The following is a 14,215-nucleotide window of genomic DNA, read 5'->3' on the forward strand; positions in this document are numbered from 1 at the left end:
TTTTTAAATAGGAAATGGAAAAAATAACTCTTGAGAAAAAGGAGAGGAGATTGGGGTACACACTCATAGCAACTAGTTTCTCTGGGGAATGAATGATACTACTAACCAAGAATGGGAATGCAAAAGCCTATGAAGAAATTGAGATTCTCTAAGCTAACAGTCTCAAACTTGAATTGTTGAAGATAAAAGATTAGGATTAAACTTATAGGGTATCCTATAAGACCAGAGTAGGTCTGCATATGTAACAACTGACTCTCGGCTCCCAATTGCATGCTGCTACACAACATGGTTTTTGATGACATTTATCAAACAGGATTTTGTTAGTAATCTGTAACCCTAGTTACAAGAATGGGGAATTTAATTCAGCTTGCTCCTACATTTCATTAATACTGCACTGGAGCTTCCTTATCATGAGACTCCAAGCCCGAGGTTTTCTCAACTATCACGCCTTCCATTTTGTCTTAGATTTTCTGAACCTGCCATAACTTGGGTTAAGCAGCTTACTAAAACACGGAAATCATTAAGTAGCATCTCTCAGACCTTTTCATAAACATGCTTAGGCTTTCACACGATTACACATCAATATAAGGAGTGGGAATGATTGGAAGTAAATAACCTACATCTAACTTATCATCGACCCCAATAATAGAAGGGGAGAAGAAACCAAAGTTGTCTACAAAATCATCAAAGATCCAAATTCTCTGACAGACCTAGAACAAATAATATTAAACCCATTCCATCTGTCATGTCATTCTAGGAAAACTGTTTTCAAACAAAAAGCGAAACTCTGAATGTAATTGATTTCCATAGCTTCAACTCTCTAGTGTATTCATATGACATGAAAAAAAATACCAAAATCACTCATCAGCCGCTTGACTCGGGGTCCTTGGAATTGAACCAGGCCGCACCTTGTCTACAAAGATGACACGTCCATCTAGCAACTGCAAGTGATTACAATTTGTCAAATTTGAACTTCGCAATTTGAAAAATGCCAAAATTAGCAGCAGAATATATACATCCTTCACATTAAAGGTGTTACTTAATTCTACAACTGATAAAAGGTTCCTTGATGTGTGGCAGAGGACTAATGCAGGATTAAATAAAGGAAAAGAAATGAGAAAGATGTAATGCAACATTACCTGCCCATTCATGACTGTAAGAGCCTTCCTGGCTTCATCCTCTTCAGCAAAAGTCACATAGCCATACCCTTTTGATCTGTTTCTAACACTATCCATCATTACCTTAGCTGGAAAAGTAAAATAGCTAAATAAAGGACAATTATTAGTAGAAAAAGTCCAAAAAAAAAAAGGTGTTCAAGCTGGGATAAACAGACGCAGAACAAACCTTCAACTACTTTGCCAAATTGTGAAAATGAATTAGCTAATACATCCTCTGTGGTGGAGAAAGAAATACCTGCAAGTAAAATCATCAGTTACAGTAAAAACAAAAGTATCAGGAAGAGGAATCACGTCGAAAGCAACAGCTTCCAAATTGAAAGAAAGTGATCCAGCTAGTAAGAACACGTATGTATCACGTGAAAATTGCATGAACCAAAGTTAGACAAAATTAAAAACGGCATAAGAGGAAATTCCAATAACTAAGAGAATCAATGATTCAATGAAGCTAAGAAATTTCAATTTAGGAATACCCTTTCAGCCCAAAGTTAATTTTATAATCCTCATTGATTACTGACCAAAGAATGTCCATTTCGATATTGCCTCTTCTAAAACCTTTCAAAACTGCAGGTTTAATCAAGCAAAGCATGCAAGTTCAATCAATTAACCCATTTAACCCATTACATATGTTCTTTATTATCCCAGTTAAAATAGATAAGCTAATCATTCTTTACCAAGACTTTTTGTTTTTAAAGAAAACCCAAACAATGAACTACAAAAACAAAAATTTACTCCACCATTCTGCAACCACCCCCGAATAAAGAACATGGGGTGTTTGTGTTATTTCATCATCTACCAAATAATTCTAAAAAAAAAAATCCAACTTTATAAACATATATATATATCAAATCAACTCGACATGTAATGGTGGGCAATGGGTTAATGGTAAACTCTCGTTAAATTAATATGAATACCTTTAACGAAGAGGGTAGAAGCGAAGCCTCTGAAGAAGAAGAGTTGGCCTGGATTCTTATTGTATAGGCTGCTTGAATGATAGACGTATTTCAGGATGCTTCCTCCCAAATTTGACGCCGCCATTTTCAGCTTTCTAGCAGAGAGGGAAAAAGACAAAACAGATGAGTGCCCTCATCTTTGATTTCGGAATTCCAGTTTTGTTTTGTTTTGTCTTTAGCTAACTTAATTTGGGACTATATTTTCTTTGGGTTTCTATTTGGTTGGAAATTGCTTTGGGCCAAAATTGAGTTGGGCTGTAACACGTAATCCCTAAAACTGTTTATGAATGGTCTTTACTTACGCCCGACCCGTGCCCACTCATTGCCACCCCTTTCGTAACTTGAGCTGAAACTTTGATACTTACATGTATCTAGAAATAAACTTTTGAGCCTTTTTAGCCTCAGGATTTGAATATTTTAAATTGGAATTTTGAAGTTGAAAATTGGAGGCTTGATTATTTATCAAGACAAGAGATATATAAATATATATATGTATATGCAACTATTCTTTACAAAGTTTGATATGGGTAACATTTGGGATGACATTGGACCGTATAAGAACAAAACATTGTGAATGATCAGTTTGCCTACAAGAATAAATGCAGCTAGTTTACATTTTAACCACTTTACCATCGCAAACAGATTAAGAATCAGAATCATACTATACGTATATTACTATATTGAATCATATGGACTCCACCGAATCCATTCAGGAAGATAAAATGCTATACAAATTGGGTTTTTGACTTTTTAGTGTAGGTAACAAAAGGGGGGAAGAAACCAAAAGGACCTGCAAAATTGACCAATAAAGCTACAGCATAAGGTATTATACCGGTGCTTTCAATTTGGTGGTCAGGAATGATGTGCATTTAGCAGTGCTCGGTGCACCATGTCGATGAATTGATTGTCCTGTCACATATGCAATGTTGGTCAGATGCATGGGAGTAATAGTAAAAAATAAGAACTAGAGTTCTAGTCTAGGGGAAAGTCTTTGCTAATCAGCATTCTTAAAAGTATATTGTCCAAAGATCCTTCCAATCAGCTATGAATCAAGCTTCAAACATTAACAATGGCCAGAAAAACTAACCTGAACAAGAGCCAGAAGTGCATCCCGAACTTTTTCTCTGCTGACAGATGGACCATAGTTTTGAATGGGAACAGGAGCAGGAGTGAGAGATGGTGGTGGAGTAGGTGGCGGAAATGGTTGAAGCAATGGAGTACCATATGGACGCTGACGACTCAGAGGAGGATTAAGTAGAGGTGCAGTGGGCAAAGGAGTAGAGACAGGTGGCAGAATCTGTACAGAAGAGGAAGGAGGCACAAAGAATGCAGAGGGCTTTACAAGATTAGTATGACTGCTGCTGGATTCAGGGGTATCAAGGAGTGGCATCAAAGGAGTAGAAGATGGTAGAGGAGATGGTAGTTGCAAAGCTGGCACTGTTGGGGAGGCAACAATGGTTGGGTTGGAAGGTGCAGGCATTGCTGCAGAAGATTGGTATGGTAGTCCAGAAACTCTTGCATTTGAAGCACTTCCAATGGATATAGCTGTCTGCAATCATGTAACAAAAGGAGGAAGATTTAGTCACTGATTAAATATGTTGTTTGTATGGCCCAATATACGTAACACTTCAGTATCTTTACAAAAATAAAAAATTTGAATCACATGACCATTTTATTGACTTTAGTAATAATACCTCTTTTCCCTTAATGCATGTTGATTTGTTTTATATTTTAGTTTTAATTTCCAAGATATATGGGGTATAAAATAAGAACAAGCCAGTGTTTATCCGTTCATGTTAGTGGATAAACAACTTAGGACATGCAGAAAGGGACATGTGGACTTAAAAAGGATGATGGAGGGAGTTGACAATTAGAAATTCAAAACTAGATCAAGATGAGGTCCCTTATAATAAACATGCTTCACCACACAATTAGATTCAGAGTGCAATCTTAGGATACATAAGAACAGCCAGGCCTTTGCTGTAAAAGCAAAAACATACTTATTTTGTTCATTGACTAAGCGAAAACAATATGTAATCATAGAACTTGACTAAAGCAACCCAACAGAAATCAGCACAATGAGACGCATTACAATCATAGGGTGACTCAAAATATTCTATAGGTGGTAGAACATATTGCATGTAATCAGAGGACAGAATTGAATGCATAGAAATTACTTCATTAAGGTAACATTGTTTAGAAAATGCACATACACTGAAGAAGTTCACAAATGCAGGATCATCAGGGCCATCAGCATTAGATGCTGTTGATGATGGTGGCTCCATAGGACCATCCATAATGGCCATTGTTGAGACAGCCTCCAGTTCTTCAAACTCACTGCTTTTGTAGTTAATATCATTACTTGGAAATTTGCAACAAAAAGGCAAAAAGAGAGAAGCTTCCTTGAAATATTTACAGGCAAGTTGTGAGTTGTCACCAGCAATGGTGATGAAAAGTAAAGAAACTTGGAATATATAGGAAGTTTAGAAAGCAGATATAATGGCATCTCAATTGGTTCATCGACAATTCATTACAGTTAAAATTTTACAAGTGAAAAAACAATCCTGCATTTCAAAATAGAATTTCCTCTAAAAGTTACACCAGCAATGCTTGAAAATTAGCCAGAATTAGAAAACAAGGGGCTTAGCTACTATTTTATCAAAGCATAGTACAGGCCTCAGCAAAATCACACTAATCCAGCACCCATTTGGTAGATGAAAAAAGCGGGGTTGGGGAGTCCAACATGATAATAGACTCAGTAATTCATTTTAGAGAAATATCAGAAGCAGTAACGTCTATTATGGTTGGTGATGCATTTGGTAAAAGAAGGGAACCAGATAAGATAATAGGTGGCAAAATATAACTGATGAAGTAATTTCTAGAACTTGGAAACTGCAATGTCAATTGAAAAACTCAAAGATCACAATTATAAAATACTAAAAATCAAGAGAAAATTTATCTTGATGATGAAGTAATGTAGCTATGCTGATCACTAAGCACAATGCCTATTTTCACATATGCATGGACAATGAAAAAGAGGGGAGTATAATGCTTACCCTTTTGTTGATGTTACGTTTGCCTTCTGGGGCACCTTTGAGTATGCAGTAAGAATCCTGGAGATGCCAGAAGCACATGAAATGGCATAAATAAGCAATTAAAAATTTGGACAAAAGAACAATTAAAAATATCATAAAATTTCACCACACAAAACAGACACAAACATGAATGCCCTCTTTGAGAAAGCTTGTGAACACATGCTGAGCCATCTTGAATTCAAGCCTTGTAGTTACAAAATATTCCTCAAAATCAGCTCGTAACACACTGAGCTAGACCTCCTCTTATCGCTCAAAATACATGGCCAAGCTGAGCTGCTTACAAAGTTCATGGCACTACCCAAGCATTTGCACTTGACAACTCAGATCTTGTATTTGAGCACCAAATACAGCCTTTCCCTAATATAAAGTCTTAAACAAAGGGTGACCTAATGGTTACTAATAACTCAAAATAAGAAATGAAAAACCAACAAAATGATTAGACAAATTCTCCAAAGGTCATAGTTCAGATAATCATATCTACTGCAAACACAGCCTAAGGAAATGTTTAAGAGGTGGGAATCGGAATGATTTTTTATTATATTATTATATACCCCAAAAGGTATGCCAATGATGCATCAAACCACCCATGGTTGGCACTTGGCATAGACACAAGACACATACAATACATTTTTCTGTTGTCCAAAGCATACAAAGCAAAAGAAATGACAAAAATTAGCTGTACCTGCTAAAAAGGTTTGCAACCTCCTCAAGTTCACGTGCATCATAGAACCAAATACCGTTTATTTCTTGAGAAGCATTGCGGTATAGTAGATATTTATCCTGAACTTCATATTCAAAATCTCCCAATAGATTTTCCACCAAATTATCTGTTTATAAAGGTAAATTGAAGCTTCTTAGTACTAAATAAACAAACTTTCTTACAAAATTCTAATATCTTACCAAACTGAGCAAAAAGCTTTATCATAGAATATATTACATTAATTAAAGACACTGAAATGACATAATAAAATAGTAATTGCATGTATAAATCAGGCATTTTTGCGATTAAGTTCTAAGCATACAAATATTTAGCACGGATAAATGAGGCGCAGAGACAGCATGGCACTAACCAGTGTTGCGTCGATTCATCACAATAAACTGAAACCTAGGCTGCGTATTCCTGAATTATGAACCGAAAGAAATATCTTAATTAAGAAATTCATAATAGAAATGTAAAATTTAAAACTAAATTGAACACTTTCAAGTCACCTCTTGACAACAAAAAGAGATCCTTCGACGTCTTTTCGGCTCTGCAAAAACAACAGAGACAAAAAGAAGAAATGGTTATTAGAAAGAAGCAAAAATTAGTAGCAAAAAGATAAGAAAGGGAAAGTTATGAACCCATTGGCTAAGGTCGATGTTGAACTCGTAGAAGGCGACATGAGCGGCGGTGATGAGAATTTCCTCGACGAAAGGATCAATGCGACGGAGGACAGTTAGATTGAGGAGCTTGGTGCTCTGTTGGTCCAAATTAGGCATTAATTTCCCATATGGTTGCGTCATTTTTTTCTTTGATTACTCAAAGGGAAAACCCTAGAGAGGTAGACACAGGTTTGGTCCGTTAAAAGAATGGAAGTGAAAGAGAAATGATACATATACAAGAGAAAGAAGAATGATGGAATGGCAATGGAAATGGAAATGGAAATGATGCCAACCAGAACTCTGCTTGTTTGGCAAGCTGCGTTAGTTGGTATTGAACTGACTAATTTGCCCTTCTCCAACATTTACGTAACGAGGGAAGGAAGACGCCTTCTCTTTTAAGCAACTCATTTTGTGATTTACTTAACAATTATTATATTCATGAAATAGATTTAACTAATCAAAATTCAATGCTAAAGATAGTTCATTTTATTTTTTTATAATATTTAAATTACTTAAAAAATATTTAATAAATTTTTTTATCATATTTAATTACATTTTTTATTTTAATTTTAAATTAAATAAATTTTAATGATCGATAATCGAAATTTCTTTTATTATTTTACTCTTACGTGACATTCATATGATTAACGTAAAAGATAAAAAAATAAATAAAATCATATGATCATCATTTAATCATTAATTATGTAAACTTATTTAAAAATATAAAACTTTAATTAAACAGAAGTTAACTGAGGAAAATGGAAATGCGGCAAATGAAATGATTCCACACATGATATTGACAATAATCTTTTCTAGCTAGCTATTTCATTTTATTAAATTGAATTTAGATCACACATCGTAGCGTCTGCCATGCTTTCAGCAACTAGGAATTGTTTTAATTAATTAATTAATTTATTTATTTTAATACCAAGGCTACAACGTTAGGAGTGGAGGGAGAAGCCAACATTATGGAGCTCTACACAGCATGCCTGCTACTAATCTTTTCCACTAGTCTGAATTGTCGTGATTCATTCTGTTGCCTTGCCTTTGCGTCTGCTGCTACTGCCGGTTTCTAGGAGATAACAGACCATGGAATCTACATCATCGCCGAATATGCTATAAGCTTCAATTGCCTGCAGATAACTGAATCCCATTGACAACAATATTTGGATGCCACTGCTGAGAACAGTATCCCGCAAACCTTGCTCTTTCGAACCTTCCACTTTGGTCTCACTCCCTGATGGCCCTGTCAGCAATTAATACAGTTTACATTTTACAGCTTCATATTCACCACACACTATCAGAGAACACAACATCAGATTCAGAAATCTCTAGGATACTCACTGGCTCCAGATGACGATGGTTCAGCAGTGGAAGTAGATGATCCTTTTCGGCCCACTTGAGGCTTAAACTTGTCTTTGGCAAGGTACTCCGCTCTAGAAGCTTCCATAACCATTCTCTCAATTTCCTTCTCAGTAAGCTCGAGATCAGAGTAAAATCGCCCCTCAGCTAGGAGTGCCTGTCAGTATGCAGTATAAAAGAGAAAGAAGAGTTCTGTTAATAACATATTACCTTGGGCACACACAAATTTTTTCAAATTATCAAAATACTTGCATTATCAATCTGCTGGTCTTGTTGAGCTTTAATAGCAGCCTTCACTTGATCCTTGTCCACATTTGCCTGCAAAGCCCAACACAGTCAGCAACATACAATCCTGTTTGGTATTCTAACTTACTCAAACTCCATATTCAGGTTGAAAAGATCTTGCCATCGAAGCCTCACATACAAATCAAGTTTCATACCATGAGGTAGCCAAAAATAAAACATGTTCGAACCAGGGGACAAAGAAGCAAGTAAGAAGTAGAAAAATGAAAATATGGAGAAGGAAATGCAGACACACCCCTCGGAGACAGCTAAATCCAAGACCAGCACCAATTGTCAAACGACGTGGATCAACAAGAGAATTATAATGATTCCCATGATGGTAGCTCAGCCTTATGGGAGGAGTATCAGTATTATAGCTTCCATGAAATATGTTTATAGGTTCTGCATCAACTAAATTTGTCAGTAAAAGGGAAGAAGATTGTAGAAGACAAAGCTAAGTAAATGAGTATCAAAATCATCGATCAAGAATCACCTGTGCTGTAGGAATAGATATGGATAGGTCTATTATACATTTCTGATAAGGCTTGGATCTCCGCATTGTTCCCATAGACCTGTATCCGAGACCAAAAGAAACAGATGCTTTCAAACCATTTTAATAGACAATGTGCTTGTACAGGTAATAAGAAAAGAGAATAGACAACCAAATGGGCTTTAGTAAACAAAATGGTGGTGGTAGAATTAAGAAATTACTTGGGTGAAGAAGAATGCATCATCTAGGAGGTTAAATAACTTGGTTAATATTTTTGAACTGATTAAGTAGAGTGCTTGTAATCTTGGCTATGAATTTAAAAAGGTTTAAAGTACAAAGGAAAATAGAATAAATTGATCATCCTCATCAACATAACAAAGGATAAGCTATAACCCTGGAGTGGAATTGGAAAAGAAATAATGACATGCTCAGTGAGAAATGTGATGCCAAAGCAAGGTTCATGTAGGAGCATTAAGATAGTATAATCAATTACATTGACTCTGCATACCTGATCTCTTCTTTTCCTCTTACAGTAAGATGTAAAACCTTCTGTTATAAATTGAGAAAAGTGATCCCTCTCTTGCTCCTGGATGAACAGTTAAGGCTAAGCATCCATCATAAAAACATCCCAAATCATGTCATTCAAGCACCTCAAAACTAATGTGATTGAAGACCCCCAAAAATGATGCAAATAGAAAGTTAATGAAGAAATATAGGAATTACAAATCTATACTTTAACAAATTTAAAATGTTGCAGTGGTCAGAAACCATTCTATACCATTAAAAAAGTAACAACAAAACCAGAGCATGCATATGTTAAATCACATTCAAAAGTTTAATCTAACTTAGATTCATAACAGAAGACGAATACCACACACCATGCCAACTCAACAAAGAGCAATACCATCCCCAGATCCTAGTTATATTCAACAAAAAGTTACTACAGTTCAGGCAGGCAAAATTATATGCATTTGAGGAACATACTTACATGTTATAAAAGATTCAACCAAGAAGCTTAACAGTGACCTGAACGGCACTAACTAGAGCTGGCAAGAGGGTTTCCATCTCTCAAGTGCATGTCAATGAACACAGTTACTTTTGTTCATCCCTAAAACATATGCTTCTATCTTATTCGTAAGGCAAAGGGATATAAGGCAGATACAATGCTATATTACCAAACAAATATAAAAGGGTTTTACCATCACCTCCTAGATAGCCACACCGCCTCTAATTATATTCAGAGCTCTAAGCTAATTAAATTATACAACAAGTCTATAGTTATAACTAGATATTAGAATTTAAGGCCCAGTATTTTCATATTTTAAACAAATACTTGAGTAAAACTAAGACATTCTGCCTTCAGCTTTCTTCTTTAATTTTGGCATGCCAGATGAATAAAAGCTTCAGTACCTCCATATTCTTTCATGGATTTTCTACTCATCTCCCAGCATCTGAGAAATATATGAGACCAAGAAAAGATCTCCTTACCATGCAATTAACGAAACAACAATGTCACACAAGTAAATAAATCATTAAAAAACTCCAAGTCTCTAATCAAGCGTCAAAAGGGCTATGGTAGCTATAGTTGGACTATGTTCCCAAACAAAAAATAAAAAAAACAATCATTAAGTTTCATTTTCTCTTTTCTCTGAGTAATTCATGTTTTCCTGTTTCTAAGAAAATTTTCACCAAACTGTTTCAACAGTTCAAATACATCATGAGTGACCATCAAACACCTTAATAATGACAATAACCTTTTTATGGAGCATAAATATCAAAAACAAGATTATAGTATGAGATATTTGTACCATGTAATCAATGCACATTTGTCTAATCAAATCATAAGCTTCAGAATCCCCATATACTTGATCAGCAACAGCACGGAAGAGGCAATTCCCATCTTCTAACATCCGTTTGACTTCTAGACCTTTTGTTCGTCTAATATCAATTTCAAATTGGCGTTCCCTTTCCTGTACCAGATACAAGAAACCACTTTCAAAGTGAATCTGATGTTGAAAATGAAACCACCAAAGCTAAGCATTAATTTCAGGTCACACTTCTTCAAAAAGAACATTAAACTACAGAACATTCCATTCAAACCTAAGAAAAAATCATAAGTTACAAGGTCAATATAAACATCTTTGGATGCAATAGGATAATAGCATGCCTCATTCATAAAATAGATACATTCACCTACACCTATAATCGCAGATGGTAGTGGACTATTATATACAAAACTCAAGTAGGAGATGACCAAAGTCAATGAAGGTATTTATCCAAAAAACAAAATAGTCAATCAAGGTAGACTTGCCAAAAACAAGAAAAATGACATGGCACAATAGCGAAAAATGGTAGTTTTTCACACCAATCATGTAAAAATTTCTACACTAGCCGATTTTTCACCGTTAAAAGCAAATTACTAAACAAAACACAACAAGGATTTGATTATTTATAATAAAAAACTTACTACATCACTGCAGGAGGACACAAAGCACGGGTTCTGCTCATCAGCACTATTATAACCCTCACTCTCACCATGAGATCTGGGAGAAGAAGGCCGTGACCCAGATGGTGATGTCCTTGTTGGAACAATGGGCCAGGCAACAGCTCTTCTAGATGATCCAGAACGAGCAGGACTTGAACTTCCTGACAGAAATCTTCTTGAATTTAAATTTGCTGCTGAAGGTTTAGGTGGTGGAACAGGAGGTGGGGGCGGATGTTGACGTCCAGTGCCAATTGGTAAGAGATCACCACTTGAACCTTCACTTTCAACCACAACTTTTTCTGAAATCCTCAACCCACCCAAATCGTTCATCATTTCCCATGCACCTGTGGCATCAAGAGTATTCACTTTCTCAGCCTCAACGATTTCATTGCTTGAAGTTTCATTCCGATCATTATGCAAGTTCTCCAGCAAAACATCATCACTTTTCACAGCCTTATTTTCACTGCTCCCAGAAGACTCTAAAAGCTCATCTGTAGCAACTTGTTCCTGCACTTCCTCACTCACTTCGTCATCTTTGGCAGCTGAAGGAACTTGCTGAGTAGAAACATATGGCTCTGCCCGAGAAGAAGATGGCCCGGGCAAGGAAGAAGAGCGGCTTGGATTTGAAGAAGAGCTGGCAGTGGAACCCCGTTGAACCAAGATGCGAGTCATTTCTTTTGTTGAAAATTATTCTCAATGAGAAACTGTAGCCCTAATTCTTCCTTCCAAAACCCCCTAAACTTAGAGACCCAGAACCCTACTCATAAGTTTGTCACGTGTTCTTGCCTTGGGCGCGGTAATGCCAATCCCTTGGCTGAATGATTTCTTCCAGCCCAGCACGTTCACCTCCTCACGAAACAATCTCTGCATTCCCCTGACAATTCTCATGAGACCCAGACCTCGAACTTTAAACAATAAAACCCTCAAAGTATTCGTATTTTTATACCCCGAAAAATTCCCAAAAATTTCACCTTCACTAGCCCAAGCTGCAACCAACAACCATCCAAATTTCCAAGAAAAAAATCAACCAAAAAATGAAAACTTTATCTACCAAAAACCTTGTTTGGTTTCCAAGAAAAGGTAGGAAATTTCTAAAGATCATCTCATGAACCCAAAAACCTTCTATTACCAAATGATCAAAAGATTAAAAAAGGTTTACTAAAATGAGCCTAATTAAGGAAATTGACTTTCAGGAACAAAAATTATTCTCAACCATTAAATTACTTGAAAAATATTTTCTTCTATTTTATTTTCCTACCATTTCTTAGCAACCAACCAAGCAAGCAAAAGGGTAACTTAAAACAAATAAATAAACTCCAAAACATAAAAATGAACAAAATCAAGCAAATCCAAAAACCCCAAAAGAACCAATCCCTGACTAAAGATCAACAAAAACCCAGAAACCAAAACTCACCTTTAAGGAAGGAGAGATAGCTCTGGCAACCCAGTTGAGATCTGCAAAACAAAAAATAAAAACAAAAAAAAGGATGGATATTTATTTCTCTGTTAGGGTTTTTGAAGAAAGGCAAAGCCCAAAAAGAAGATAACTTGAAGGCAAAGGAGAGTATTTAGAGAGAGAAACAAAGGAAGAGAAATGTTTTTTCCTTCCTTTGTATGGAGAGAGAAAGTCTCTTTTTAAAGGGGAAAAAACAAGGAAGAAAGAAAAATGGGAGGCTGCTTTTTAACCGAGGGTGGGAATTCCACCGCGGGAGAGATTAATGACGTGGACGACGCCTGGCTCGTCCCCGAGAAGCGGACACTTGGCGATTTAGCCGAGTATTGGGTCTGGAAGCACGTGTGTTGTCATTTAGCACGTGGGAGATTGTACAGCAGGGCGTTAAATTGAGGGAGTGACGTGTCGAAGAATGATTGAGCCGAAGGTTAGTACTTGTTGTTATGTTCAGTTCCTTTGTCAGAAAGTTTCAGAACTGATTCCTTTCTTTACTTCTGTGAAAGTGAAACTCACCTGTTCTGTTTGTTTCTCGTTGTATAAAAAAGTATATATTTTAATTTCTTTCTTTAATTCAGTAGTGGCACAGCGTCCACGTGTACCGTTGGGATCATCATTTACTTGGAGTTTTTAAATTATATTAGAAAGTTATTGCATAATTCATTATAATATTTTTTAAAAAATTAATAAATTTATTTGTAGAGCTGTGTAGAATAATAATTTTCTTTATTAGTCTTAAAAAATGAAATAAACTTAGGAGAAAATAGATAAATGAAAATGATATTATGTCAATAAATCATATCACCTCAATTAAATAATCTCATAGCTAATATATATATATATAAAGCACATACCACTTGATATGAAATTGGAATAGGCCATTTACTAGGAACTTTTTCAAGCAAACTAATAGCTAGGATTTTCCTATAATTAACTCCTACTATGAGGTTTGGTTTTGCGGGAGTTATGCATGAGTAGTAGAACTGGCTTCCATTCAATTAATTTTTTTTTCAAATTTGTTTTAAAGTTATTAAGTTAAATACATAAATTGGTGAAAAAAAGATTGGTTTGGAAAATTAGAACCAACATTTGGGTTTAGGAAACTCCCCCTAAAAGCATAGAATATAGTAGATGCTATACTTCATGCCAAAAATGCAAAACCTCAAAGTCGTTCAAGCATATAATTCCTTCTGTGTTTTAATTTTTACATTTTACGTTTGGGTTAGTGATCATTTGGATCCCTAGATCATCCATTTAATATTAGTATAATATTTGAAAAAGTTTCTTAACTGTTTAAAAAAATTTAAATAAATTTTTATTTCTTTATTACATTATTATATTTTTATTTTAAATCAAATAAATTTTTATGATTAATAATTGACTAATTACAATTAATTAAAAAATCAATTATCAATTTATGCTTACGTTATGTTGATGTATAGTGTAAAAATATTATATATCACGTCAATATATTACGTCAACATCTATTATAATATGTCAATATATCATATTAATGTTATATAACATAAAATGATTGTAAGAGAGCTCCCCACCGTAACCA

At 35.3% G+C, this 14,215-nt stretch overlaps 3 protein-coding genes across 6 annotated transcripts; all 3 read right to left on the reverse strand.

Moving 5' to 3' along the window:
• Positions 1 to 173: 173 nt before the first annotated feature.
• LOC18590275 (RNA-binding (RRM/RBD/RNP motifs) family protein) lies at positions 174 to 2,305 on the reverse strand. Of its 2 annotated transcripts, XM_088809991.1 has the most exons (5): positions 2,090 to 2,305; positions 1,345 to 1,413; positions 1,140 to 1,246; positions 853 to 941; positions 174 to 476 (listed from the first exon to the last, which is right to left on the reverse strand). In XM_088809991.1, the coding sequence occupies exons 1-4, from the start codon at positions 2,211 to 2,213 to the stop codon at positions 858 to 860; spliced, it is 384 nt and encodes a 127-aa protein (XP_088666117.1). In that variant the 5' UTR covers positions 2,214 to 2,305; the 3' UTR covers positions 174 to 476; positions 853 to 857. The 2 variants fall into 2 exon arrangements, with proteins under 2 accessions (XP_088666117.1, XP_017983100.1); XM_018127611.2 differs by lacking the exon at positions 174 to 476 and having other exon boundaries at positions 599 to 941; positions 2,090 to 2,304.
• A 432-nt stretch (positions 2,306 to 2,737) lies between these two features.
• On the reverse strand, positions 2,738 to 6,904 carry DCP1 (decapping 1). Its single transcript, XM_018127610.2, has 8 exons — positions 6,565 to 6,904; positions 6,433 to 6,473; positions 6,294 to 6,343; positions 5,906 to 6,050; positions 5,185 to 5,241; positions 4,342 to 4,465; positions 3,216 to 3,677; positions 2,738 to 3,037 (listed from the first exon to the last, which is right to left on the reverse strand). Exons 1-8 carry the CDS (start codon positions 6,724 to 6,726, stop codon positions 2,981 to 2,983), a joined length of 1,098 nt encoding a protein of 365 aa, XP_017983099.2. The 5' UTR covers positions 6,727 to 6,904; the 3' UTR covers positions 2,738 to 2,980.
• A 477-nt stretch (positions 6,905 to 7,381) lies between these two features.
• On the reverse strand, positions 7,382 to 12,826 carry OTLD1 (OTU-like cysteine protease family protein). 3 transcript variants are annotated; one of them, XM_018128003.2, is made up of 9 exons: positions 12,619 to 12,826; positions 11,187 to 12,068; positions 10,528 to 10,689; positions 9,228 to 9,305; positions 8,723 to 8,801; positions 8,486 to 8,631; positions 8,200 to 8,265; positions 7,930 to 8,104; positions 7,382 to 7,831 (listed from the first exon to the last, which is right to left on the reverse strand). In XM_018128003.2, the coding sequence occupies exons 2-9, from the start codon at positions 11,874 to 11,876 to the stop codon at positions 7,614 to 7,616; spliced, it is 1,614 nt and encodes a 537-aa protein (XP_017983492.1). In that variant the 5' UTR covers positions 11,877 to 12,068; positions 12,619 to 12,826; the 3' UTR covers positions 7,382 to 7,613. The 3 variants fall into 3 exon arrangements, with proteins under 3 accessions (XP_017983492.1, XP_017983491.1, XP_017983490.1); XM_018128002.2 differs by having other exon boundaries at positions 11,187 to 12,078; XM_018128001.2 differs by having other exon boundaries at positions 11,187 to 12,190.
• Positions 12,827 to 14,215: the final 1,389 nt, after the last annotated feature.

The sequence above is a fragment of the Theobroma cacao genome, chromosome 9 (assembly GCF_053813885.1).
Source record: "Theobroma cacao isolate CCN51 chromosome 9, ASM5381388v1, whole genome shotgun sequence".
Lineage (NCBI taxonomy): Eukaryota > Viridiplantae > Streptophyta > Magnoliopsida > Malvales > Malvaceae > Theobroma > Theobroma cacao.